Below are 27,690 nucleotides of genomic sequence, written 5' to 3'. Positions count from 1 at the left end.
ATCATATCACTTCTCTGGAGCGCTAGACTTTGAAAGATTTTACTTTAATTATCTAAGTCATTAAATCTGCTTTATACATAATTGACTCTTTGGCAAAAACAGATTCATAATTTTAGCGATTGATCCAATGTTGTGCTATTTGACTACTGAAAAAAGGAATGAACTAAAACATAGTCTTAAAAAAAACTGCAAGTAAATAAAGTATTGTTTGCTCGACAGATTTCAATATGAATTGTGTAATGGTTGGTTTCTAGGGGAAAAAATCCCGTTCATGTTATAGTTTTTTTCCCGCGGATGCTGCTAGCAAGTCGTAGTAGCGTAAATAGGTCAAATACTCCATCGCGGCATGTTCACGGGCGTATGGAAATTAACTTTGCTGTGCCACTTTTGGATGCGTTGGGGCACTTTGACAGTTTTTACTGGAGAAAAAGTTGGAATCTCGTCACAGTTGTTGGCTACGCTTTGAACAACGTCTCTTAAATTTGTGTCCTCATGACAATAATATGACATGCTTTGGCTGAGAAAAAAAAAACACTGGCTCTCCTTAACATAATGGGCTGTGAGGAATTCCCCGCAGCAATGGAGGCTTTGACAACCACTTGTGTGCAATTATTGTAGCGGTCTTGTTAAAATATAATGTATAGTAAAATTGAATGTCCCTGAGGTTGCTTCAGACTTCGAACAGCTGTCATACAGAATGCTATTTAATCTCATAAAGCCTTGGTTGAGTCAGTGTCAGACAAAATAATTCTGCATATGCTTTACATGGCAATTTTTGAGGATTTGTGTTGTATAATCTTGGCAACAAAGACCAGCTTCAACAAGGGTTGCCAAGAGAACATCATAAGAGTGAAGTTAAGAAAATTGACTGTACAGTTATTGATTGTTCATGTGACTGTTGGACTCATTTCTGGCTTGTCAGATCATCTTCTTCCAGTGAAAGCTGAGTATCACTTCACTTTATCTGCGTAAAGGGTTTTGTTGTCTTCCTCATTTTGGGAGTTTCTGGGACAGATGAAGGCACACACAATTAAAATTGCTTTGTTTGGTAATGTTATTTTCAGCATTAGCAAAGAGTTCACAGACAACAGAAACTTGAGTCTTGTTGATTAGGATTCTCTCATTCACTTCCAGCCATTTTCACTGAAGCAACCCCCTTCGCTCCCGTCTGTTTTACTGGATTATGACTGATTTTGCAAGGCCCACAGGATATTGTGTTCTATTGCTATAAAAACATGGAACCTACCAAAAGAAAGATTAGAGTCTCTTCTTTCGTCAGGAAAATAAGCTTATTTGTATTGGTTTACATTTTGCAAAAATTAGCATTACAACATAGCTAAGTTAGCGACCTCTTTAGGTCAGAGGCTGCATCAAAGCCTTCTGTATGCTCTAGCATAAAAACAAAAAAACATATAAATACATCTTTAGTACCATGGTAATATTTAAAATAGAACGTATTTATATGTTTTTTGGAGCAAATGAGTTAATAGTCAGCAACTATTTGATTGTGCGTGACCGACTAGAACTTAAGTGTGTGCACGTGGTCAAGTTGTCTTAAGTTATGTCTGTATAGTATGCATTCGATTTGAATTTCTGTCGTTTAGTGAGTGCCTTGCTTTTTAAAGTTGCACAATGTGAATGGAACTTCATCTTTTCAGTATTTCTTAACCTTAAATGTCATCATGCCAATATATGAAATTCAAATCCACAAACTCCTCATTCAACTGAAGGAAGTGATAGCTTTTTGCTATTGTGAAGACACTTTTCTGGCAACCTTGTCTGCCTTTCTAACCACTTACGGACAAAAAACTTGTGAGAATTAATCCCCTTCTTTTTGAGTCTGCACTCATTTCTTGTCTTTAAGCCCACCAACAAATGAAACGGCCGCTTTTTAATCTCACAGACGTGTAATGATTTTAGGCTCGTCTGCCTCCCAGACAGCAAGTGGTGGCATTTAATTGAGGCTTCCAAATGAATGAGAGAATATTTTACACACCGCACCGTGCACCTTGAATATGTTGCTTTTTGTTTTGTGGGTACTCCACGTAAACCCTAAACCATATCTTTTGGTTCTCCTCCATTCTCTTATAATGAAGCTAAAAATGGAAGTCTTGCTGTTGTCATTTGCTGAATCTGTCAGAAGAGATTTTCATGGAGACCTCCCAATAGCAGAGGTGGCAAATCCAGGTCCAAAAAGTAAAGTAAAAACCCTGCCACAGTTTGGCTTTAGCGTCAAGTGCTAGCTAACTAGCTCCCTAGCTAGCTCCCATGATGCTCGTTTACTTGCTAGGGCACTAGCTAGCTCGCTAGCACGAGGGGCTAAAGCCAAACAGGGTATTTACTTTCTGGACTTGGATTTGCCCAATAGATGAGGGTTCTTCCTTCTATAAATGATGTACAACCTGTAACAACAAGCACTGTTAGTTCTTACTTAAAAATAGAAAATCTGCCACTTGGTCGTCTCTGCTGGAGTTTTGTCTCTCACCAGAAAAATTATTCTTCGAAATTATTCCATTATATGTGTCCCTGAAATAGGCATTATCTCAGGCAATGGTGTCTTTTATTCAAGTGCTACTCTGAATCTTGGCCAGAGGGCTGATATACCAGCAAAGTCAAGTTGTTTATGAGCTTAGAAGCGTGACTCATGTTTAAGAGCATTACTTAGCATGTTAAGTGGCTTGGAAAAGAGCCCTCAATGTACGCGTATCATCTCTTTTGAGTCTTTTGAATGACCTTGCGGCTGTAAAGTGTTCTACAGGTTTCTACATGACCAGAGGAAGCGTTTTCGTTTTTGGCGACACCTTTCTCAACTCTTTCTCTCTGCTTGACCTGGCTGTCTTTTCTCAGCTTGTAACGTCAGCCTTTTCTCTCTTTTTGCATGTCTTTTTGCCCTTTTGCTTGACTATCCCACGATGTTTTAAAGCCACAGTTCCCACAAGCCCCGGGGCCACAGCTGTAGCTACTCCACGTCTCTCCCTGACCTCCCGGCGTTGCGCTGCCGAACAGCTGTTCCCTTTACACACAGACACACACATGCACCAGCCAAGCGCTCAGAGGGAGGCCTGCAGGGTTCATTACCGCAAACGCACACGAGCATATGCGGTCTGACACGAACATGAAATTTCACCACTCATCTCTCACGAAAAGAGATGCTCGTTGTCTCGCGTGTTATTGTAACCCCGACGCGGACTCGTGCGATGACATCACCCTGGTTGCACCTTGACCCAGACGGCCTGACACACAGCCACCTAGACTCGGAGCCTCTTGCTGAAAAGTCGAGCCCTCCCTTTTGTTCTTCATGGTGGGGACCAGGGCGACCTTTGACCTATGTGATTCGACCCCGTACGGCTTTGGAGCCTCAGCGCCGTCATTTGAGAACACGTTAGCCCGTCAGTTGTGTGTCATATGACTCCACGTGCAGCAGTGGTAGCCGCCAGTGCTATTTGTGGCAGTGACATCATTGCACACAAAGGAATGTAGATGGTCACAAACATATGACCATTAAGTTAATGTAGTTAAAATGGATGGATGGGAGGGTGGGTTGATAGGTGGATTTGGGAAGGTAGGTAGGTAGAGAGATTTTTCCATTTAATGTGCCGTGCACTTTAATTACATTAACATTTACTAATAGTATCTACTTTTTGTCTTTGATGACGGTGACCAGCAGCGTACATAAACAACACATTCAAAGCAAGGATACTGACTGAAACAGAACTGAATTACTAAGAAATAATGTTCCCTTTATGCGGTTAATCTCATCAGTTGGTCCCGACAAATGAGGCTGCTGATTTGGTCCATTTACGTGCCAATCATGGTTAAAAACCTTAAATATGCGTCATTAAGGAATTAAATGGTGCTATCCCTTTAAAAAATAATGATTGATGCATTGATTGCCATGACAGATTGAGAAAATCCACATCCCTGGTTAACACGCAAAACAAAATCTTGGTATATATTATACACAATTCCTAATGGTGATCGCCAGCCAACTTTCCTATCAAAAACATTTCTTGCAAAAGCAATCATTATAATAGTCACCAGAGTGTATGATATATTGTCTTTGTCACTGCATTACTAAAAAATGAAGCTGAATAGATTACTCACCCTTTTTTTTCTTGCAAAAATTTGCAATATATACATATAAACACGTGCACAAACACATGCACACACACGTCCTCACCATATTAAATTTCAAAACGCAGCCGTCCTGCCAGCAGCGACTCTCCTCACATACACACTCAAGCGAACATGACAGGTCACAGTTCAGCGCTGACAACAGCTACATGAGAGTGCCCTGCACACAAATAAGGCCGACAAATACAGACACACACAAAGAGACCGACACCGGCCTGGGAGTGTTGGCTGAATTTAAATGTAGACCTCCAGCTGACATCTATTTATGATTTATGAGAGGGTCCAGGTTAAGTTTTGGCCTTCTCAATACATCCAGTGTGGGAAGTTTGAAGAGCCCATCAATATTTGACGTGCCTCTTGAATATGTTTGCATAATTGATGCAAAAATCTAAATTGAATCATAATTGCATCATAGAAGACATTCTGTTCTCTTTCTTTCTCATTATTTTTCCTGTCCTTTTGTATCCCTCTCCCCATGATACTTGTCTCTCATACCCCATCCTTGTCATTTTGGCTCCCACACACACACACATTTCCAAACACACACCCCTTTTCACATACATGCTCCCAGACGGGTGCCGACAGACAATCAGTGTGATCTCTTGGTATGACTGACACATGGTACTGATGAACCCACTGGGTACTCTATTGCTTTGCTTGCCTCTCTTCCTCTGATTGACAGCTGTACCTCCTCCTTCCTCTCCATGCTCTCTGTTGCACACACATATTACTTGACATATTACTCTTTGTGTCAAACTGTTGTCGAAGTCACCGTGAGAAGTATGTGCTCAGTCAAAATTGAGTATTTTATTTATTCACTGTGTATGTGTATTTTATTCTGGTTATTAAAGTCTGGCTAAGTTAAGCCTGTATCCCACTGAGCTGTGAACGTTTGTGAGTGTTTGCAAATGTAGTGGGTATTGATTTTTTTGTCAGCATTTGTTCAAGGCCTCAAAGACATTTGCCAGTTTTAAAACTCATCCACAGTTTTTCTTGTCACAAACTTCGAACAAGAAAAAACATTAAACCTGTTGGCCAATGTCTGGTGCACAGTAAATTTTGTAGAGTAAATTTGACTCTATTTAGACTAGACTAGACTACACTTGGAAGAGAGTAAAAAAAAATAAATAAAAAAAAGTCACTCAAGGGTTGAGGAACGAACTCACGACTTTCAGCTTGGGAGACAGCAGATCTACTCCCTGAGCCACGCAGCTCCTGCTGTGTGTTGTTTTATATAACTCGTGCCAGCTGGAATCTTTTTAACTCCTAAACGCTGTTTTTGGTCTCCTCATGGAGATAAGCAAACAGTAGGAGGGGCTCCCAAGCTGAAGGTTGTGAGTTTGTTCCTCAACCCTTGAGTGACTTTTATTTTATTTATTTCCACCCCCAAATTTTTTTTTACTCTCTTCCAAGTGTTAATATTAGCCTACTAAAACTGAGTCTATTTGGTCCCACTCCAAATAGAGTCAAATTTACTCTTCAGAATTTACTGTGTGAACGTTTGTGACCTTGAACGAAAGCTGAAGAGAAATCAACATTCGCTCGGTCTATCACTAATTTGCCCTTCCATTATAGACTAGGGACAGGCCGATTATCGGGTGGGCCGATATTTAGCAGTTTGACAAATATTGTCATCAGCTTTTTTAAAGAATCATACGGCCGATAATAGCGCAATATAAATTTGTGTTAAACTTGAGGGATTTATTTAACTTTTTAGTTAACTTTCTAAAAAAAAATGCTGCTGACCCTGGTAACTCTATGCACCTTCTTTTTTGTTTGAAATTAAAGCTAAGTGAAATTTTAAAACTTCAAATAATTTGAAATTTTGTAAACTAGAAAACAATATGCACTTGTTTAAGCTTTTATTTAACTTTTTAGAACGTGCAAATGACCCTTGGAGGTGTTATTACCGTGTTTTGGGTTGGGTCATTGAGTTAGTGTGTTATGATATTGATGTCAGTTGCTATGCAACTATGTCCCTTATGATGATGATGATGCATAAGCTACTCTTAATTTGTCTAGTCATATGATTTGCTGCTACTATGTCCCTTATGATGATAATGTGACAATCTGGTCAATTTGCTATGCACCTATATTAGTCACTCTTAGTTTGTCTAGTCACTGTTATTTTATCATGTAGACCTTTATTCTGTCATATTGCTCTAGCGAGAGTTACTGAATGACACTTTTGTCAGTATGTCGAGGTCTCTTAGCCGATGTTTCTCTAATCACGTCAAACAGTCCTATCCCTTCTCCTCCATGCAAGCTGTACTTCCATGTGTTTGAGGTTGCTTCCATACATCCGAGGTTTCTTAGTCAAGGCTTCTTTGGGAAGTATTTTCTTCGTGTGTTCTACGGAGCTCAACAAAATGGCTACCAACTTTCTCAATGGGTTGATGTGTTGTAGTAAAGTTTACATACGCATAACCTCTTCTTTCAAGGTTGTAGCTTCTGTCCGCTGAAGAATTAAGTACTGTGGCTTCCTCGGACAGTCCAAAAATATGCTTGTTGGATTATCTGGGGATTTTTTTTTATTCTTTCCTTGTGTGTCAGCATTGTGTTGGGTCTTTCAGTGAAGTTGAGGTAGGCCTACATTGATTTGCCATGGCTGAGTCTGAGTAGGCTCTCCAACTTCAAGTGGCATTGAAATGCACATTTCGTAGTCCAACAGCAGGAACCTCCCACTTGGCTTTTTTTTTTTTTTTTATGTATCCCGGCATTATGTTCTACACGGGCACTAACTGAAAACTTGCTTCTACATGTTAGCCATCTGATTGACAGGTAATTTGCTCCAGTGATCCAACACTGGTTAAAAAGCTGATTAACAGAGGGACAGGTTGCTTCCTACTCATATAAAATAGTCTTGTCGTATTACAGATGTTAAATTCCAGCAATGTAGCATTACAAAGAGGAAATGTCGACCAATTAAAGGCCACGAGATCTCAGGCTTTCTCTTTCTGTCCATGCGGAGGGACCCAGCTGGCTCGAGGACACAATTACATTTTGATTTGAAGAGTCTTCAGAGGGAATACATTAGAATGTCTTAGCAGACAGGAAGTTAAAGGAGATTAAAGTTGCTGCTCACCTATTGGCACAGACCCCAACCATTGTTTGCCTCCAGATGGGGCTTCTGCAATGGTCATTTATACTATGGGTGTGGGTCTGATGTTAAACTCGTGGCAGTGTGTGTTACGGCATGTTGGACAAGACAGTGTAATATTTAGGTTCAGATTAGGATCAAATTGATTTTCACAGGCAGAGGTGGCAAATCCAGGTCCAGAAAGTAAAAACCCTGCCACAGTTTGGTTTTAGTCCCAGGTGCTAGCTAGCTAGCTCCCATGGTGCTCATTTACCTGCTAGGGAGCTAGCTTGCTAACTCATCAGGGGCTAAAGCAGGTCCAGTAAGTAAAAACCCTGCCACAGTTTGGCTTTGGCCCCAGGTGCTAGTTAGCTAGATCACATGGTGCTCGTTTACCTGCTAGGGAGCTAGCTAGCTAGCTAGCATCAGGGGGGGAGTCCGTCAGCCTCCTCGTTGTCAGTGGCTCTGATGACAAAATGAGTCAGTGTTTTAAAAGAGGACACCGCAGAACATGCGCTGACATGTCTAAATCTGAAAACGCCTCACACTTTTGGACCCACAGACACACACACAAATGCAGACAACTAACAAGGACGAGGCGTCCCGAGGGCCATCTGGATGTGCGGAATAAGAAGGCACAGCTGGTCCCCAGTGAACATCCACTGAGCCCGGACCCTTTATCTGTGAGATCACACAGCAAGGCGCCAATTACTGATTGAAGTGTGTTTGTGTGCATACACGTGTTTGAGTGTGAACTGATTGTTGATAAAGTGGAGCAGTCATCCAGCTGCAGGCAAAGACAAATTTGCCAAATCTTTCTGGACGCGTATGTGTAGCGCGCCACGTCCTTTGAAACCAACTTCATGTCTGTCCTCCTTGTGTGCAGTTTTGGACTCTTATGCTACGACTGCTGAGAAAGGGGGAATGCATCTACTGTATCCAGCTTGGAGCTTACAAAGTCCAAAGTTTTCTCGTCAAAAGTTAACAAGAGAAACAAAAAAAAACATGGTTGACAGATTTCCAATTTACTCGAGCAGTGGAATATCTGAAGCTCACTCATCACTAAAATTTTGGCTCTTAACACACGACAAAAAAAGCTTAACCCTCCTTTTATGTTGTGGATCAAAATTACCCACTTTTAAGTTAACTCATTCACTCCCAGCCATTTTCACTAAAGCAACCCCGTTCGCTCCCGTCTGTTTTACTGGATTTTGACTGTTTTTGCAAGGCCCACAGAATACTGTGTTCTATTGCTATGGAAACAAGTAACCTACCAAAAGAAAGATTAGAGTATCTTCTTTCATCAGAAAAAAAAAAAAGTATAATTGTATCGGTTTACATTTTGCAGAAATTAGCATTAGAATATAGCTAAGTTTAATAATTATTCACAAATCTGTAGAAAACAGTGGGGGGAAAAGCTTATTGCAACATGGCCCTGGTTGATCTCTTATACTCTGCTACCTACTACTACTTTTTTTTCTTTCTTTTTTTAAGAGTACTACTACTACTTAAGCGACCTCTTCAGGTCAGAGGCTGCATCAAAGTCTTCTGTATGCTCTAGCATTAAAAAAAAAAAAAAAAAAACATAAAAACGTTTTTATACGTTTTTGGGAACACAAAGTGTGCTTCCGTAAAGTGTGCTTCCATAAATTTGAATGGTCAAACTTTTTTTTACTTATTTATTTTTCTTTTTTATATAGTCTGTCAATATCGCAGATTTTTACCTGTAGGGCAGAGGTGGGCATCGAGGGCCGAAGTCCTGCAGGTTTTGCATGTTGCCCTTCTCCAACACAGCTGATATATGATCAGCTCATCAGCAAGCTCTGCATAAGCTTGATAACGATCCTGTTGATTGGAATCAGCTTGTGTTGGAAGTGAGAAACCTCCAAAACCTGCAGGACTCCGGCCCTCGAGGACCGAGATTCCAGACCAACCCCCTACAGTGTAGGGGGTTGGTCTGGAACTTTAACTGTAGTAAATATAATATTTTATTTGAGATACAGTACACTGATATTTGCTCCGTATCCGAGTAGGTACACCAACTTAAATTGGCGTTGCAATGCATGTTTCTTAGTCGGACATCAGAAAAGTCCCACTTGAGACTTTCTGTAACTCAACATCATGTTCTACACAGACACTAAACGTAACTGAAAACTTGCCTCTTTCCGTTGTCAGTGCTATAAATGTGAAGGGACAAATTGAGAAGATTGCAAGGATGAAGGCATCACAGTGAATTAGTGTCATGTCAGGAAGACCTCTTGTTATCAGGCTATTTGTACAATATTCAGGCTCACATCTGAGGTAGATCAGAATTATGAGTAGTCACTGGCTGGAGGGGGAAAACAGCCTCCCGACTTCAACTGATTTACTTTGTGTAAGTGGATAAGTCGCCTTGTATACGAATCCGTTTGGGTGTGGGTGGACATGTTTTGTTTTTTTGTTTTGGTTTTTATTTAATCTTACATGGCTGACAGCCACCACCTGCAGCCATACTTACTACCCGGCTCTCCAATACTGCACCGTATATGAAAATCTTTCCCCATCTCATCCAGTGACTTGGACTGCCTGGGACTTTCCAGGAAACGTGTATGTACCTGTACGATAAATGAGATTAATGAAACATGGCTTCGTATCATGGCAGCTGAGAGGGGAATTCTCCAAGATACATCGGTCGAGACAAAAATGATAACAAAATGTTCCGTGTTAAGCTGTTGAGTAAAAATGTCCCCTGAAGTGAATGTCAGATCAAGTTCAACTCCTCACATATAAATCCCCATGATGTTACCTTGAGGGATTCATACGAATGTGACCCAAAAATATATTCTGCTGGTTTATGTTTGATTTGAAAGTCAAAACGTGTGTCTTGTATTCACTCGCATCCATTTTCATGGGAAAAAAAGTATTTTTGTATCTGTTTCAGTTTTGCTGTTATACATTCACAAACCTGTTGAAAACACTGGCAAAAAGAGCTTATTGCAACATGGCCTTGGCTGATCTCTTATACTCTGCTGCCGTTTTTTGTAATAACTACCATTGATTTAAGTCACCTCTTCATGTCAGAAGCTGCATCAAAGCCTTCTGTATGCTCCATCTAAAAAAAAAAAAAACACACAAAAAATATATAAATATGTTTTGGGAGTGCAGGACAACGTTTATACACACTTTGCTTTGCATTTCTATATGTTTCAATGAGCAATAAAGCAAATCAAAGACTTCAAATCATATTTGTCCCTCACACTGAGCTCTAGTTAAACTGAGATACATTAAAAACAATATTTTCTAAAGAATTTTGATTGACAGTCAGAGAGGTATGTTGATCACTGCGATCAGACACAAAGGCAAAACCAAAAGCGTGTACGCTGCCCAAGAGTGAAAACTCTTATTTAAAGCAAATTTTAAAGCTATTTAAGGATGAGCAGTGAAATCACTATTTATCAGTGCTGTCATTAATAATCAGCTGCAGACTGTGACTGGGTTTTAATCCAATCTTTACAGAACTTGAAACTATATACAGTACATATGCATGGACGCTCCTATGAAATCTGAAGTCTGAGTTTGGCAGATGTCTTGTCATGTGGGCGTAATCACATTTGGCTTGCATATGGAAAGACCTCAGGGTTGTCATGGTCTGATTGCATCAATCTCATTTGGATGGCCAGGCAGAAGTCTTAGTCATGCTTAATGTAACTAGGATAACTAATGGATGTTAATGATGCCAAATTAAAGGTACCACAGAGGTCATTGCAAACATGGAATGCTGGTCATGCAGCAAAATGTGCACTATGACTTAGCACAAGAGTCAGTTAGCAGAAGTTGACACTGTGATGCTAATATGTCGACAGTGACTCAGCTATTTGTATACAAACAATCAACCGTAATATGTTGTCAACCTTAAACATTTCTTGACAATAATATGTTATATGTGACCTCACTAGTCTAAACATGACATTCTAATTAATATTACATTTGTGGGATTTGAGTTATGAAGCAAAATCCAGCCGTTTTTATCGATCTCAGGGGGCGGCCATTTTGCCACTTGCTGTCGACTGAAGATGACATCATTGTTGCTCAGTGCTCAGGCAAGGACCAATCACAGCTCACCTGTTTTCTGAAGCTGTGCTGTGATTGGTTGTTACTTGAGACTTCAGCAACATTAATGTCATTTTCAGTCGGCGGCAAGTAACAAAATGGCTGCCCCTTAAAATGGATATAAACGGCTAGATTTTGATGCTTAACTCATATTCCACTAACGCAATATTAAACAGGATAACATATTTAGACTAGTGGGGGCTGCATAGGGGGGATTTCCTTTACAAACCGATTAAAGTAAAGTAAAGTTAAAAAAAAAAAAAGTTAATAAGAAAACCTAACAAAAGACACCCCCCTTCTCCCCTCCTCCTTTTACCTAAAAGCTCACTCAGCCTGCACATCTGTTCCAGTCTCAAGAGAACACACAACAATATGCTTCAACTTCGATAATGAGTATAAGGCTCATTTTTAATTACTGCTGGAATCTGCTTTCTTGGATTGTTTGGGAGTTATTTACGAGACAGATGTGCACATCTGTGGCCAGATGACATTTATATTTATTAACAACCTTTACAAGCTTTGGTTTACAAATACTAAGATAATTGAATACCCTTTTCTTCCAAACATGCACAGACTGAGCGCTTTTCTGTCGAGATTTGTTTAGATTATAAAACCTCAAAATGAGCAAAAAATGTCCAGCACTGTAAAGCGCGCACACACTTGAAAACAAATTAGGAATGGAGCGAGTGGTCTGGGAGAGGGCGTGATCTGTGCAAACATTCCTAATATGCAACAAATTGGATCTTTCTTTCCACTCGCCGGGCGCCACATCAACTGGTGGCGGCTTGGGAGCGTCGTGTTTAAGCAACGGGAGGTAATAAAGCATCTGTTGGATACCCGCCCGGCTGGAGAAACTTCTCAGCTCGTATCTCAATATGGATGTCGTGTATAAAATAATTTTTGAGATGTGTAATTTTCAAGAAAAGTTAATAATGGTAAGCTTTGATGATCACCACTAGATATGAGGTCCCCAAATTTAATCATCCATCCATCAATTTTCTGAACCATTTACATTAAAAATGGTATGTTTTGCCATGACAATATTAACTAATTTGCTCCCAAAAATGTATAAAAACATTCTATTTTAAATATTGCCATGGTCCCAAAAACTTATTTCTACGTATTTTTATGTCTTTTTATGCTAGTGCATACAGAAGGCTTTGATGCAGCCACTGACCTGAAGAGGTTCGCTTACAGCAACAACAAAACGACTAGCAGGTGGCAGCAGAGTATAAGAGATCAACCAGGGCCATGTTGCAAAAAAGCTATTTTGCCCAGTGTTTTCAACAGGTTTGCGAATAATGATGAAACTTAGCTATATTCTAATGCTAATTGCTGCAAAACTGAAACAAATAGAGATATACTTTTTTCCTGATGAAAGAAGAAACTATTCTTTCTTTTGGTAGGTTCCATGTTTTATAGCAATAGAACCCAAAGGTCGCTAACATAGCTATGTTCTAATGCTAATTTTTGCAAAATGTAAACAAATACAAATAAGATTATTTTCTGAACGAAAGAAGAGACTCTAATCTTTCTTTTGGTAGGTTCCATGTTTTTATAGCAATAGAACACAATATCCTGTGGGCCTTGCAAAATCAGTCAAAATCCAGTAAAACAGCAGGGAGCAAAGGGGGTTGCTTCAGCGAAAATGGCTGTGAATAAATGAGTTAACCAGAATGTCATATTTAGATTAGTGGGGCTGCATAGAATTATTGTAAAAAAATATATATATTTGGGTTGACTTCCCCTTTAGCAGTTAAGAGCGTCTCTTGCAGTTACAGCCAATTAATGCATTTTGTATCAGTTGATGCAATTAGCCAACAATCAATCACACACAATCGACAGAATGACCGACAGTCAGTGATTCCAACTATCTGCTATGATCCCCATCGCAAGCCGGTGAGGCACAGATCGCTAAATGAGTCATGCTGAACTGAGGATTGCTTTTGTTGACTACGAGTGAATAAAATGGAAAGGTCAGCTAACACCTACAGGGGCGAGTGGTCGTTTTCTTTCAGCCACCACAAGGCCTCAAGGACAAACACAGCAAAAGTGTTGTCACACAGCCCCGAAAATGGAGCCCAAGTAAAACAAGGCCGACGTCTTATTTGAACTCAAAATCAGCAGAGTATGGGAGAGGGATGAGGAAAGGAGCCGAGGGAGGCAGGAAGAAAGTAAAGCCAAGGCGGATTTACACAGCAGGGCCCGTCCTATTTTAGGCTTCCACCTGCAGCTTCACCCTGGACCTTAGACATTCAAAAGTCTCAGCCCTTCTGAAAATGTTCTCTTCCGTGTTGTGACATTCGTGAAAATGGTGGGCAGGTGTTTTTTGACAGGTGGATGTCAACATGAAGCTGCGCCAGTTTTCGCTTGTTCACTCGGATTGCGCGATGGCCACTGTGTCAAAAGTGTCGCCGCGCGTGAAGTGCAGAACGGTGCGCGTGCAGTGCAGAACGGTGCGCGTGAAGGTGTAAATGAGGGTAGGTTGTTATCACAAGCTGTCATGTCCCCGCTCTTCATTAGTGCTAAAGAACAGATGAGGCAGTATCCCGTTATTCACGCGGGTACTGTACGACGACGTAGATTGTTGTGCGAGTCCTGTAACCTTCACGTTGTATCGATTCATGTCTAAAGATTTTCTGCTTTTCCTCTCACTTAATCCTTCACCTGAGAAACCCGCTGAGTTCATTATTAAAATCATGTTTGAAAGCGTATTATGGATTCATTATATTTGACTGCAGCTGCAAAATCAGGCTTAATTGTGTCCCCAGTTTACTCCTAATATGTTCGTCAACCCTGTGTAGACCGGTGGTTTTCCTCCGAGGGCCGCATACGGAAAAATAGAAAAATGTAAGGTTAATTCAAAAATTGCAAAGCCAATCTTCTAAACAATTTCATATCGTCTATAAATTGTAGATATATATAAAAAAAAAGTACATTTCAGCTTTCTGTTAAAAGGTGATAAACACATTTTGGGGTAGTCTGCAGCCCTGTGACCCACTAGAAGAGAGCCGCACCTGTATTATATTGATCTCAACAATGAGAACTAAACAAAAGAAAATCTGTAGGAAGTTGATCTTTTTAGGATCATTAACTCTTTGACTGCCAGACGTTTTCAGAAAAGGGATGCCGTGGGTGCCAGCCGATTTAAGCATTTTGACTGATCTTTCAAGGTCCACAGAAAATTTTGTGTTTGGACTATGGAAACACACATACTACCAAATGAACGTTTGGACTCTCATCTTTCATCAGAAAAAAAAAGTTTGTTTCTACCTTATTCCGTTTTTCAGTAATCAACAATAGAAAATGGTTAGTTTCACCCAAATGCTCTGTTTTGAAACAAAACACGGAGAAATCAAGCTTTTTGTGAAACGATATTATTTCATGCACTCTAGTGAATTTGACACCTTTTTTTTCCAGGAATGATGCCACAAACACCTAAACAGTGCTTTACTTCTGTAAAACACTACCACCAACAATGAAAAAGTGTTTTTTGATCGCAAAATACGTTTATTTACATTCAACAGTGTAACAATTTGACAAAACAATTTGGCAAACTATTTACAAATGTGTGCAACCGTGGTACTACTTACAATTGTGTGGATGTTTCAAATACAGTTTTTCTTTTTGTAACACTCCCCTGCGTGCAAGGGGGCGCAGCAGGATTTGCACAACAGATTAGTTTCACTGTGATGGCCCCTTCACGTGCAGACGCTACACTTTCTTGCTGGCCTTTTTTTCCGGGGAATAGCAAGTATATACTGCAGTGTGTGTTTGGCCATGTTGCCATCAAGTCTACTCTCAGGATCAGGATATGGTGACGCTACGGTTGTGTTACGTCTGGCTTCCTCATGTCCTTCTGCCTATACCGGATGGTAAGAGATGTTCTGATCCATCGTATCCACTCCATTCATGGTGGCATCGTAGTCCATAACCAGTGTCTTCTCCGTGATCAGACTGTACCCACTCCTCCGATGAATATGCATTGGACTCGGGGTACTCTTCGTCGTCCGATTGAACGTCCGCCTGTGCAGAAGTGCTCGGTTGTGCTCCGCGTTTTCCGGCTTCTACTGATGCCTACCCAATCTTGTCCAAAGAGAGTCATCGCTGCCCTCTAGTGCCCAAAAATAGTCATTATACTAACTAGATCTGCTTGATACTTTCAGCACAGCTGGCCAAGGCTTTCCGCCACCCCCCCCCCCCCCCCCCCCAAAAAAAAAACCATAGTGAACGTCTTTTAACATCTTTGGCAGTCCTCTGTAGGATTTTACTAAACGTTATTTAACGTTTTTGGCAGTCAAAGAGTTAATTCGACTTTATAAGAAGCAGAAAGGAGGAAACTAGGGCTGTGCAATTAATCAAAATTCAATTACAATTTCAATGGCCTCTCCCGCACAAATCCAGGTGTGCCTGACCGACGACAATGGCCAGACACACCTGGATTAATCAATTTGTCCAATCATGAAAGACAGGAAATTAAGGAGTGGTGCTGAGTTCAGGAAGTAGTGGATTTGTGCAAAGAGCCCATTATTACATTCCACAATTAAAAAAAACGTGATTACAAGACCAAATACCTTTGTCTACACCAGGGCTGTCCAAACTACGGCCCGGGGGCCATTTGTGACCCACCTTCTACTGATTGTAGTGTAGCGTTAACAATTGTAGGGTATAACAAAAAATGCCTATAATAAATAGTATACATTGGTTGACAAACAGCAAACTGGATTTTGGATGACAATAGTTAAATAAAAAATTGCCGCCAAGTTGCCACATAATTCTACATCGAAGACCCCTCTTCAAAAACCTGTGTAAAGTGCTTCTCTCGTTAGCTGACTTCCAGAGGCTGCCTTTGCATACTTTGCCTAAGTTTCCATTTTGATTTTTTTTTTTAAGTTGTGAAGAGTGGAACGCGAGACACCATTCTGAGCAGAGAAGTGGAAAAAAGTTGCAAGACAGATGGCAGGTCGATGGACGCACCCCCGTACTGTGTGGGCGGGCTGCGCCGGGAGCAGATGACCTATCGAGACATCTGTGATCAGCCAGTGTCAGCTTGACACTGGCTGTCTTTTTTTTTAAATACACATACATGGTCATTCAAATTTATCCCATCTTTAATATGAACATATTTTGTTTTATTTCTAGAATCTTAAATCATGTCCCTGGTAGACCTTCAGTGCGGGTGAAAATTCCCTTAAAATGTATACACTTGACAGAAGTTCCCATAGGATATTTTTCACTGTACAACCCTGTTTACAATCTTAAAAAGATTTTACAGTCCAAAAATATTGTTGCTTTAAGGGCTCAATATGAACATATGGGCCGGCACACGCCCTTTCTCTTTATTTTGCTGTGTTTTCCTTGCATAACTCACACAGTGAGCCAGCTGTGTGGTGGAAGCAGGTGTCACTCTCAGCTCATTACCCCTGGCAGGGCTGATCACCCTGTTTGGTGAGCAATAAGACACACCTCAGTGGAGAGAGGAGAGGCTGAGGGTGGGAAGGAGCATTCCCCCTGCTTTTGGAGATAGAGGGATTGAGCACTGCGCCGGGAGGTGCAGGCGGAGGTGGGAGTGAGCATGTTGTTGGGAGATATGAGGAGAAGTCAAATGAGTGGAGTGTTGCGAGTGAAATGAATGGAGGTGGAGAGCATTATCCCGAGAGGATGATACATTTCGCTTAGTTACAATTGGGTCGTGCTTTCAAGAACGTATTATGTGCGGTCAAATGGTCTTAGCTGGCTCCTTTTCAGTGCGAGTCAGTGTAATATGATGGTTAGGAGTGTGCCCAAAAAATCGATTCACATAACAATCGACATTCTCATTTACTACGGTTCAGGATCAATAGAAAATGTCCACAAATCTATTTTTTTTTATATACTTTATGTCCCTTGTTTGTGTGTACCTTTAGTAGCGCTGTTCATGTAGTACATGATTTGGCCACTAGGAGGCAGTGTGGTTCCGCACGTTCACAATAAAGAGTAGAAGAAACAAGTTACAATCAAGTTATAGTCAATACAAGGTTGTTGTTCTTTCAGCATAGGAAGTGCATATGCCTGTGAGTAATGTTAAGATACTTCTCTAAATACATTCCTGCAGTGGTTTTGTATGAATAGTTGTTTTTCTTTTAGTGATACAAGTGCCGCGACTAGCCGGCTCATTAGAATTAGCGAGTCAATGGCGCTTTCCATAGTCTTGAGGTAGCTAGCTAGTTTGTTTGGATTTAAGTATGCACTGTGTGTAATTCTCTTCATTTTGTGTATATAGTTTTACAGTTAACCTCAACTGGAGTGTAATAAACAGCTTGAAGCCAGCAACATTGGACTCTTTTTGAGGGAATGTTCGCTATCTGCCAAACGGTACTCAGTCTGTTCAGGGAGGGTAGAATATATACTATAAAAGCTATCAAATTTATAGTTAGCTACATAGAGTAGCAGTTGTGGAGTGCACATTCATTTTTGTGAAAAGGGACACTTTCCTTACAATTCAAAACTTAATAAATGTAAAACAATAATAATAAAATAAAATTCACACAAACACAGTTTAATATCTCTATTTGTCATTCTGTCTTGCAAAGCAGACTGGAGTAGATCATGAGGATTCTTTGCACATCCATAGATTGAAGCAGAAATCACTGTCAAACAAATTATTTTGAATCAAAAATTGAATGGAAACGCAGCCCCAAAAATCAGAATCGAATCGTGAGACGGTAAAAAATTCCCACCCCTAATGGTTGGCATGTCTGCCTTGCAGTTGAGAGATCTTGGAGATGGATGTAGTAGCGAACGCTTAAAAGACCACCAGTCAAAGTGTTAAGTAAATTAACAATTCTAAGTAGATAAACTAAGTAGATAAATAAACTTTTAGATGAAGTCATGGTTCATTTGCCTTTGTTTTAGCATAAGCTTCACCAAAGTCCAAAACATTTTTGTGTACGAAATTTGATATTGAGTATTGCAGTACAGATAATTTTTTTGTTTGGTTGTTTGTAAAAAAAAAAGAAAAAAATACAAATAAAATACATGAACGGAGGACCTTGAAAAAATGAGTGGGAAAAAATTGCAATTACCGGTAGCTTATTTTTCAAAATCATTCAGGCCTGCTACCAGTCTAGGGGGTACTCCGCCTCTCGCCCCAAGTCGGCAGATTCTTAGTGCTTTTATTTATTTATATATTTTCTAATGTTGCTAAATTCCACATTTGACCCCACGTTACTCCTATGTTGTGTCTCTGCAGGTATGACTACAAAGAGATGCTCCACAACTCCACCTTCTGCCTGGTACCCCGAGGCAGAAGGCTGGGCTCCTTTCGCTTTCTAGAAGCCCTGCAGGTAAAAAAAAAAAAAAACTCTCGCACGCACTCGCACTGCACATTAACACACGGGAGAAAGCATACCGCAAATTCATGCCCACAAGCTACATTAATAACAATCTTCCCTTTCAGTTGTTTCATAATTGAGAACACTTGAAAGCTTGGTAATTGTTGCTTCACTTTAATAGATGGGCTAATGGGAAAAAATGTTTTCCCCTGATTAATTACGAATCCAACACTTTTTTTACCGTCTTATAGAGACTCTCACGTTGCAAATGGTTAATGTTATAATTGGGCAATTTTAATAGCGTTCAGATTTTAGGCACCTGAAAAGCAACACGGCAGTGTTTTTTAAAACATTAGCTTTTTTAACATACTCTATTAGGGCTGCGTGACATGGCCCAAAATATATATATATATATATATACATTTTCTTAAGTCATCCTGGACAATTACAATTTTAATCAATTTTAATTAAAATAATGAATTTGTTTAAATATTTTATTTATTCAAAAATAATCATTGTGCAAAAAGTTTAGACAACAATAATGTATACTGATTTTAAATATTTTTTTACGTAAACGTAAAATTCACAACTTGTGCACATTTTAAAAATAATTATTTATTAAAAAATGTTTTAATTATTATTATTAATTCCCACATATATTACTGTGATTTTTATTCTCCACACTTTTTTTTGCCATGTTACAACTCCCACTTAATACTTTTGATTTACACCGTTCAAATTTCAAATTTCTACTGTATATACCGTGGTATATATCCTCTGATTTCATATTACTTACAGTATTCACACAATTTAATGTTAAATGTCAACTTTTCCACATTTATTTTCAATGGGACGGAGATTGAAATGTTTCTAAGTCCTACTTGCAGTTGTTTGTTGTCCAGTAACCAGAAGTTGCAGGTTTGAATCCAACCTCCAACTGTGCATTGCAAAAATGTCCATGGCCATTATGCTACGTGATATACATGTATACCAACTGACTATTATATCAGGAAATGGATTATAATTTCACTGAAATGAATGACTTTGTCTAGTTATTGTTAATATTACAATTAATATCCATTCGTTCCGTTCCATCTTCAATTCCGCTTATCCGGGGTCGGGTCGCAGGGGCAGCAGCTTTAGCAGGGAAGCCCAGACTTCCCTCTCCCCAGCCACTTCAGCCAGCTCCTCCGACGGGATCCCAAGGCGGTTCCCAGGCCAGCCGAGAGACGTAGATTATTATTTTTATTTAATTTTTTTGCATTTGGCAAACAGTAAATTATTTTAATACATTCATAAATTTAGAACATAAATATTGTATATGCCTAATTTTTATGATTTATTTATATATAATTTCAACATCACTGCTGCTGCCTTTACCTTACCTGAGAATACGCACCTCATAAGTACATTTACCTCACTCATCTGCAATAGTCACATGGTACTATCTATTTTTAACTCTTGACTTTCGCGATTTGACTCACTGGATCCATCGATTCACCATTTAGACGAGGGAGACAGAGGAAGTAGGATTCACAGGCTGGACCAGAAGGGCAGAGCAATTCTTATAACACACGCGCATTTGTGTGCATGTGTGAAGCGGACCGCCGCAGAGCCCGAGGGCCAGTTGCGGTCAAGCTGACACCTTTATGACCCGGGAGCGACAGGACCGTCATTACGTCAGACTCGCACTGACAAACACACGAGCGCGCACACACACACCAGCTGTTCTCTCTACGGCGCCTCCGTCCCAGTGCCACACTGTTGCCAAAGGTCACATTCAGCTTCATTACACCTTTTTTTAAGTAAAAAAGAAAAAAAAAGATATTGTTTGAGGAAAATAATATTGGTCAAGGTAACTGTTGACAATATTCAGCCACATTAATTCATATTCTCATATTTACTTAGGGCCTAATTATGCTTGCGTTTGGAAAATAGTCCTCATTTTGAACTTTCTGCTGAGTCTTAAGGCTTGGAAACGGCAGAGGTTCATTTGCATGCCGCTGAGATGCACAACATGGACAAAAGTATTGGGACGCCTTGCTATTGCTTTTATTAAAAATGGAAATAGAAGGTAGTATGAAGTTTGAGAGAGAGAGAGACTGATGAGGTGTTTCAATGCTTTTGTCTATATCAAATTGATGCAGTTAGCTCATTTTTCCTCATACAAACAATCAATATGAATGCAAATTGATATATTGAGTGTCCTTTTGTTCAATGTGAAACCCCTCATTCAATAAACCTCCATTATGTATGGATATCATTTTTGCATATACTTGCCTCCTCACAGTCATCATTCTTGTTTCCAGTAGCAACGCGATAGCAGTTTTCTTTCCGTACTCGTGCTGTGCTGTCTTCAGCGTGTTGCGCACAACATTAATTTCCCTCCAGAGAGCACATATTGACCCAACAACAGCACCTGGATCTGTAAACTACTGTTTGTTAACCTGCTCCACATTTGGCATTTATAAGGTGCTTGATGTGTTGATGCGGCTTTACAAGCTTGTTTTGGTGTCCCCGCGCGGCTAAAAAAATCCTCTCGCATAGCTGTTAACACACAGAATGCGCATGGATTTATTTCTCCCCTCATTTTACAAAATGTTAGTTCATAATGTCGTAACAGCAGTTGTTCAGTTTTTATGCTGTGTTGTCAGTTCAAATGGAAATTGGATACGCTCCTATAATGGTCACAATACAATACAATAAAACAATTAATACAATGCAATACACTATATGTTCATTAGTAGTCAAGACTGATATTTCAAGCTGATATTCATTTGCAGTAAGAGAGAAAATATTAGTGTCAAAATTAAACAAAAACAAAACAAAAACATTTTCTTTTAATTTTAAGCATATAAAAAATTGGCAGCTTTGTTGGAGCTTCTAGGATCAATTTTCTAAAATTTCAACATCATTTCTCTTCTTTTAAAAAAATTTAAAGTGTAGAGCGTTTCCAGTGTCCGCATAATTTTTTATAAAGTGGAAATTTAAAGAAATCCATAAATGAAAAGTTCTCTGTATCTCACTGAGCGCCAAATGCATGTGAAATGCGAATGTAGCTAATTAGGGTTTTTTGTAAAAAGTTTCAAAAGATCTTCGCCGACAGTGAAAATTTGTCTAAATATGTTCGAAATGTCTTTGCGACTAGTAAAAACTCTCTGCGAACATCTCAGTGAGATACCAGCTTTATCGACGTTCAGATACGTACAAATGCCGATAATCGGGCCGGACGATAATCGGTCTTTGCCTACAATACACAATACAAAACCCAGCGTATTTTTCACTTTTGGTAAAGTTCTTAATCCATCCATGCCGTGTCTGTCTTAGCAGCTAGCTAGCACTAAGATAACATCTGTCAGGGTTTATCTCTGGTTCAGCGTCCAAATTTGCAACCTCCATTTGTGCTAGGACGTCATTAGAGGCCAACAGCGACAAAGGCGTTGATATACTGCTCAACAGTTGAATTTAATGCTCCTTAGCGACTAAACATTGTAAACTAGACTAAGTGCAATTTCTACAGAAATTGCGTGGGAATGCTGCAAGCTGAATGCTAATAGCTGAATGCTACGTTGAATGCTTATGAAGGAAATTGAAAGATTAATTACGTGAAAATTGCACATTTTTAACTGTAGTTAAATGACAAATGAAGGAAAAGAAAACTTGAACTGCAATCTGCAAGTGGGATTTAATCATTTCAGTGAAATTATAATCCATTTCCTGATCTGATAGTCAATTAAAATTAAACTAAAATGACCTAAAATGTGGTCCAAGCGGGGTTTGGACCCAGGTTCTCCGTGGGGGAGGTAATTGTTCTGAGCACTGCGCTAACTTGCCTGCTTCCAGCATTCCCACAATTGTCTTTTTCAATCAGTCAAAAATAAGTAGCTAATTTGTATTTGTCATGGCAGAATATTTGATGTGATCATGACCATGAATTTGATATCTGAAGCCCAATGTATGCCAAGTCCGTCCAGACTGAGCCTCCCGAAAGTGTTTGTGTAGGCAGCATATCCTGTCTGACCTCCCCTCTCTGTCTGGTGTGTGTGTGTGTGTGTGTGTGTGTGTCTTCTGTTAGGCCGCCTGCGTGCCGGTGATGCTTAGTAACGGCTGGGAGCTGCCTTTCTCCGAGATCATCAACTGGAATACGGCAGCAGTCATCGGTGACGAGAGGCTCCTGCTGCAGGTAAATCAACGGCAAACGGTACCGGAGAGACAAACGGCAGCACTCCCACCCCTGAAGTAAACCTCCATATGACTTGCAAAGTGCTGAACGTAGGCTCTTTCTTCCCCAGAATTGATTGCACTATTGTTGTTTTCTTCCAGGGGTTGTCAAGTAAACTCAATTCGGGCAACGATAGCGAGGCCTAGAAATATCACTCCGTCTCACTTTTTGTTACACCAGAGGGCAAGTAAATACAATGAGCAAATAGATTGAACTGTGTGATATTCATGAATGGGGGGGGAAAGTAATTATATGCCGATTAAGTCTGAAATTTGAATCAAGTGCCGAATAATGCTTGACATTGAGTCTTTCGGCATAAGAGGAGTCTAATCTGAGCTCATTATGCTGTCTGGCATCTGACTAGAATTGTATTTTAAATACAGTATGATTCAATTCTTATTCACTATATGTCATGTAATACGCAACTTTATTTTGAAGTTGACCGTCAAACTAAGCATAACTAACACAAAGAGAATCACACGGAGCCTATTTAAAATAACCACATAAATTTGCCTTAAAGTCCACTAACTTAACATATAATGGCAAGAATAGACGGACTAACAAATATCATGAAATGGATATTTGAACACAAATAGTGCAGTACACACGTAGACAGGCAATCTAACAATACTCACATATATTTTCTTTTTATATTTTCTTCTAAACTCTTCTTCCTCATATAGGAATGACTGTAATATACTGCCCCCCGGTGGCCATGAAGCACAAACTGTGCTTAACGTTTTATTTAATTGTTATTTATTCATAGTTTTTTGTTAAAGTGTAATACTATGGAGTGGTGCTGTGCCTTAACATATTTAATTTTTGCGCGGGTGTTTTTGTTAGAGGAGGCTGAAACTAATTAATGGCATTTCTATTCATTTTCAACTCATTTATTCATAATTTTTCGTTTTTACGTCGTAAAATTTTTATTGGGCTCAATGGTAAAAAAAAAAAGGTAACATTGTAAAACTTAATATGTACCACAAGATACAAGATTACTACAGCAGTGTCATCACATTTTTAGGACCCTTCTAAAAATAAAATAAAAAAAACACGGTTGTACCTGGCTGCTGACTCGCTGCTCTCTGTCTCTCCCAGATTCCTACCACGGTGCGTTCCATTCACCAGGATAAGATCCTCTCGCTCAGACAGCAGACGCAATTCCTGTGGGAGGCCTACTTCTCCTCCGTGGAAAAAATAGTGCTGACCACACTGGAGGTGAGGAGCCAACGCACGCGCACCCCCTTCGCACCCTCCCCGCTCCTCATCATCAATCACCCTCCCGGGGGCCGAAGTGCCACAGCGCATTCGATCAAATCAGTCTTTCGTTCCGCGTTGTCTCGTCGGCGTCGTGCCGCAAGCCAGGCGGCGGGGTACGGTGTCGTTTATAGACGGCGCAAAAATGTAAACCACACGTTCACAAAGAAGCGAGAAAACACTGTTAATTTTTCTCTATGACAATGAAATCCCTTTTCACTCAAATATGTCAATAAAGAATCTGTTCTTCTGTAGCATGATGAATGATGACTCACGGTCCAGGTTGTAGTTGATGATACTGGAAGTGATGAAGTACTCATACATTGATTCCCGTGGTCCTTACAGAGGCGAAGCGTTAGTGGTGCTTGTAGTGAAAGTGGTTGAAGCGCTGCATCAGTGATAGCGAGAGCTGAAAAAGGCTCGGTCTCAATTCTCTAACCATTTACATCGAGAGCGATGACCACACTGTTGACCTTCAGTAAAACCATATTCCCCACTGACGTTTTTAACTCAGTCACTCCCAGCCATTTTTACTAAAGCAACCCCCTTCGCTCCCAGCTGTTTTACTGGATTTTGACAGATTTTGCAAGGCCCACAGAATATTGTGTTCTATGCCTATAAAAACTTGAAATCTACCAAGAGAAAGATCAGAGTCTCTTCTTTCATCAGTATCTGTTTCCGTTTTGCAACAATTAGCATTAGAATATAGCTATGTTTCATCATTATTGACAAATCAGTTTAAAACTGTGGGTAAATTAGCTTTTTTTTAATAACGGCCCTGGTTGATCTCTTATACTCTCCTGCCAATTGGGCACCTTGGCCGTTTTTGTAATTACTACCATTACCTCACCCTTTCTCTGCAGTTCAAAAGCTGCATCAAAGTCTTCTGGATGCTCTAGCATAAAAAAAAAAACATAAAAAACATATAAATCCATCTTTAGGGCACTTAAAACATTTAAAATAGAATGTATCTATAAGTTTTTGGGAGCAAACGAGTTAATGAATATGGAATAATCCCATCAAGTATGTACGGCATCAAAACCACATTGTGTTCATTGTGTTAAAGGAAAGGAAAAATGCTATATTGGTGTATATAGGTTTTTAAATTGTATTTATTACGCTATAAAGAAAAATGTTGTTACTTGTTTAATTTCATCATTGCATATTTAGAAAAGCTGCACGGTATCTAAAACTAATTTATCAGTCACAGATGTCATTTTTAGTACGATATCAGTGGGCAGCTTAAAAATGGATGGAGGGCCACAAATGGCCCCCGGGCCATAGTTTGGACACCACTGGGGTAGACCACGGTACATAACAAGTGCAACAAGAGTTGCAATACATACATTTATAGTTTAGTTTAGACCGCAAATAGCAAAAATCCATGTATAACAGACACCCGTTTAAATGCATTGAGGCCAAAAATATGCTTTTTTTTATTATTATTAATTGGCCAATTAATCAGTAATCTTTATTATTAACGAAAATCAATATAGGTCTAAAATAGACTGAAAAGTGTGTTCTAATCTTGATCCTTGGCGTATTTTGGTAAAAGTGTGTCACTGACATGTCATTAAAACACTTTAAACATCATTATATTGTCAAATTGGACGACACTTGCCTCGCTAAAAGGCAGCATAACCAATTAGCAGTTTTAATTAAATACTTAAAAGTGTATATTGTCATTATAGAAATAATAATTATAATCAAAAATAAGAAAGGTTGAAACATTGAAAGCCTTGTCATGTGCAACAGTCATTTCCAAAGAGTGCCACATTAGTCATAGCAGCATAATTGTTTGTCATAAAAGAGCAAAGGGAAATTAAATGTGTCCAAGGAGTCAACGGTTTGAACCCACTGCAAAGATTGGAGTACTCGATTTCTTAATCCACTCCAAATATGACTGAGGCTCACTGATTATTCCAAATAAGACTTCAGTCATCAGAAAATGTTGTTTATAATGTGGTCTGTTATTCTGACAAATGCTAGTGCCGTAAATAGGTTCAAGGTGCAAAATTGTTGTACATAGAATCCAATTACACCGGCACCTATTTGCGGACGCGCATTTGAACTTCTCTCTTTTCATGATATGAGCTGTTCTGATATTTATACTTGTTTTTTCCACAATCCCTAGAACCGGCAGTTTGTGTTTCATCATTTGAAGCGTAGTACTTCAGCGCCGTTGAAGTTCTCTTCCACTGACCTCATATTTTATTCAACACTAACCCAGTTCATGGAGTTTGTGACCGGAACGTCTTCATCAAATTTGTTTACCGAGGAGGGGATGAAGGCTGAGCCAAATGTGCGCGTTTCTCTCCTAGGTTACCGACTAGTTAGACTTCGTCTCCTGCTCATATCAAAATATCACATGTTTAATCTGCCGCTTTACTGCATCGCATGTGGACGAGATTGACTCGGGTGCAGCTTCCCGGACGTTATTGCCTATGCGGCTTTTTCTAAACTCGCAATCTGTCATGGCCACAGCATGGAGATGCCGTATGATTGTGTCTATCGCTACATCGCAGGTCTATTGTTATCTAGCCTGCTGCACGCCGAGCTGTCATTGTCGCAGGCGCACACACACACGTCGAGTCAAAAGCGCATCTCCATATGTCAAGGTTTGTCAGCTCAAATACACACGACGCACCACCCAGGCACAACCTTGCCATGTTGTCAGTCTGCACTAAAGAGCAAGGTGACTCAGCGCGTGTGTGTGTGAGGGTGTGTGTGTGTGTGTGGAATGCAGCTCGGCCTTAATCCTGACTGACTGTCCTGTAAAAGTACGAGGCAAGCGAGGTGAGCAGCGCAAGAGCGGGGCGGAGAGAGGGTGACATATGTAAATGGCGTTACCGTGGCAGCCCCGCAGATAACAAGCGACATGGTTAATTCATCTTGTCGACCCTCCAACCGTCCACACAAAATCACTTGCACACACTTAAGGCTGAACCCGGCCGGCTAAACTGTCACACAATGTGCAGGGTTGGACAACAAATAATATAGAGATGAATATATATAGAAATGAGCCCCTTATTACTTTTTTTTACACTTTCGAAGGAACGTTTCCTGTCACCGGCGTTGCTAAGCATTGACTGCTGATATTGTAGCTAGATACCATTAGCATCTAGCTTCACAATCAGCTGTAGCACTTTGATTGCCACAAATAGTTTTATATTGGGTGCATGTGACCTGAGGGAAGTTTTTTTTTTTTTTTTGGGGGGGGGGGGGGCTGTTTGTTTTTTTGCCATACAAAAATAAAGTGTGATTGCACATCCTCTACAGTAGGTGGCAGTGCTGCTCTCACGTCATGGGTGTCCCTCTACAGAGGTGTACTACGACTTACAACAATTTTATAGACAAATTATATTATTTATAGTCACATAACAAAAAATTGAGAAGCACTGCTCTATTTCTTAAAAATAAGTTTTACAAGCATGTATTTTGATTGGGACTTTTTCTGGCCATTGGATTATTAGTTTTGTTTTATTTATTTTTTTTAATTCATTTTATTGTGTGCCTTTTATGAACAAATTTGGGGGGGGGGATTAATAGAAATTTGTCATTAATTTCATGCAATTTTAAGGAATTTTGCTATGCTA

At 39.8% G+C, this 27,690-nt stretch overlaps 1 protein-coding gene across 1 annotated transcript in view; it reads left to right on the top strand.

Annotated features, from left to right (window-relative positions):
• Window positions 1–27,690, top strand: part of ext1b (exostosin glycosyltransferase 1b) — a 118,461-nt gene that overhangs the window by 68,488 nt on the left and 22,283 nt on the right. Inside the window, exons 2-4 of the mRNA XM_077549743.1 lie at window positions 18,534–18,627; window positions 22,691–22,798; window positions 23,936–24,055. Coding sequence (XP_077405869.1) covers window positions 18,534–18,627; window positions 22,691–22,798; window positions 23,936–24,055 — 322 coding nt within the window. The remainder of the gene's footprint in view (window positions 1–18,533; window positions 18,628–22,690; window positions 22,799–23,935; window positions 24,056–27,690) is intronic.

This window comes from Vanacampus margaritifer, chromosome 17 (genome assembly GCF_051991255.1).
Source record: "Vanacampus margaritifer isolate UIUO_Vmar chromosome 17, RoL_Vmar_1.0, whole genome shotgun sequence".
NCBI lineage: Eukaryota > Metazoa > Chordata > Actinopteri > Syngnathiformes > Syngnathidae > Vanacampus > Vanacampus margaritifer.
Note: the sequence above shows the minus strand (reverse complement) of the source record. Positions and strands in the feature narration are given on the sequence as shown.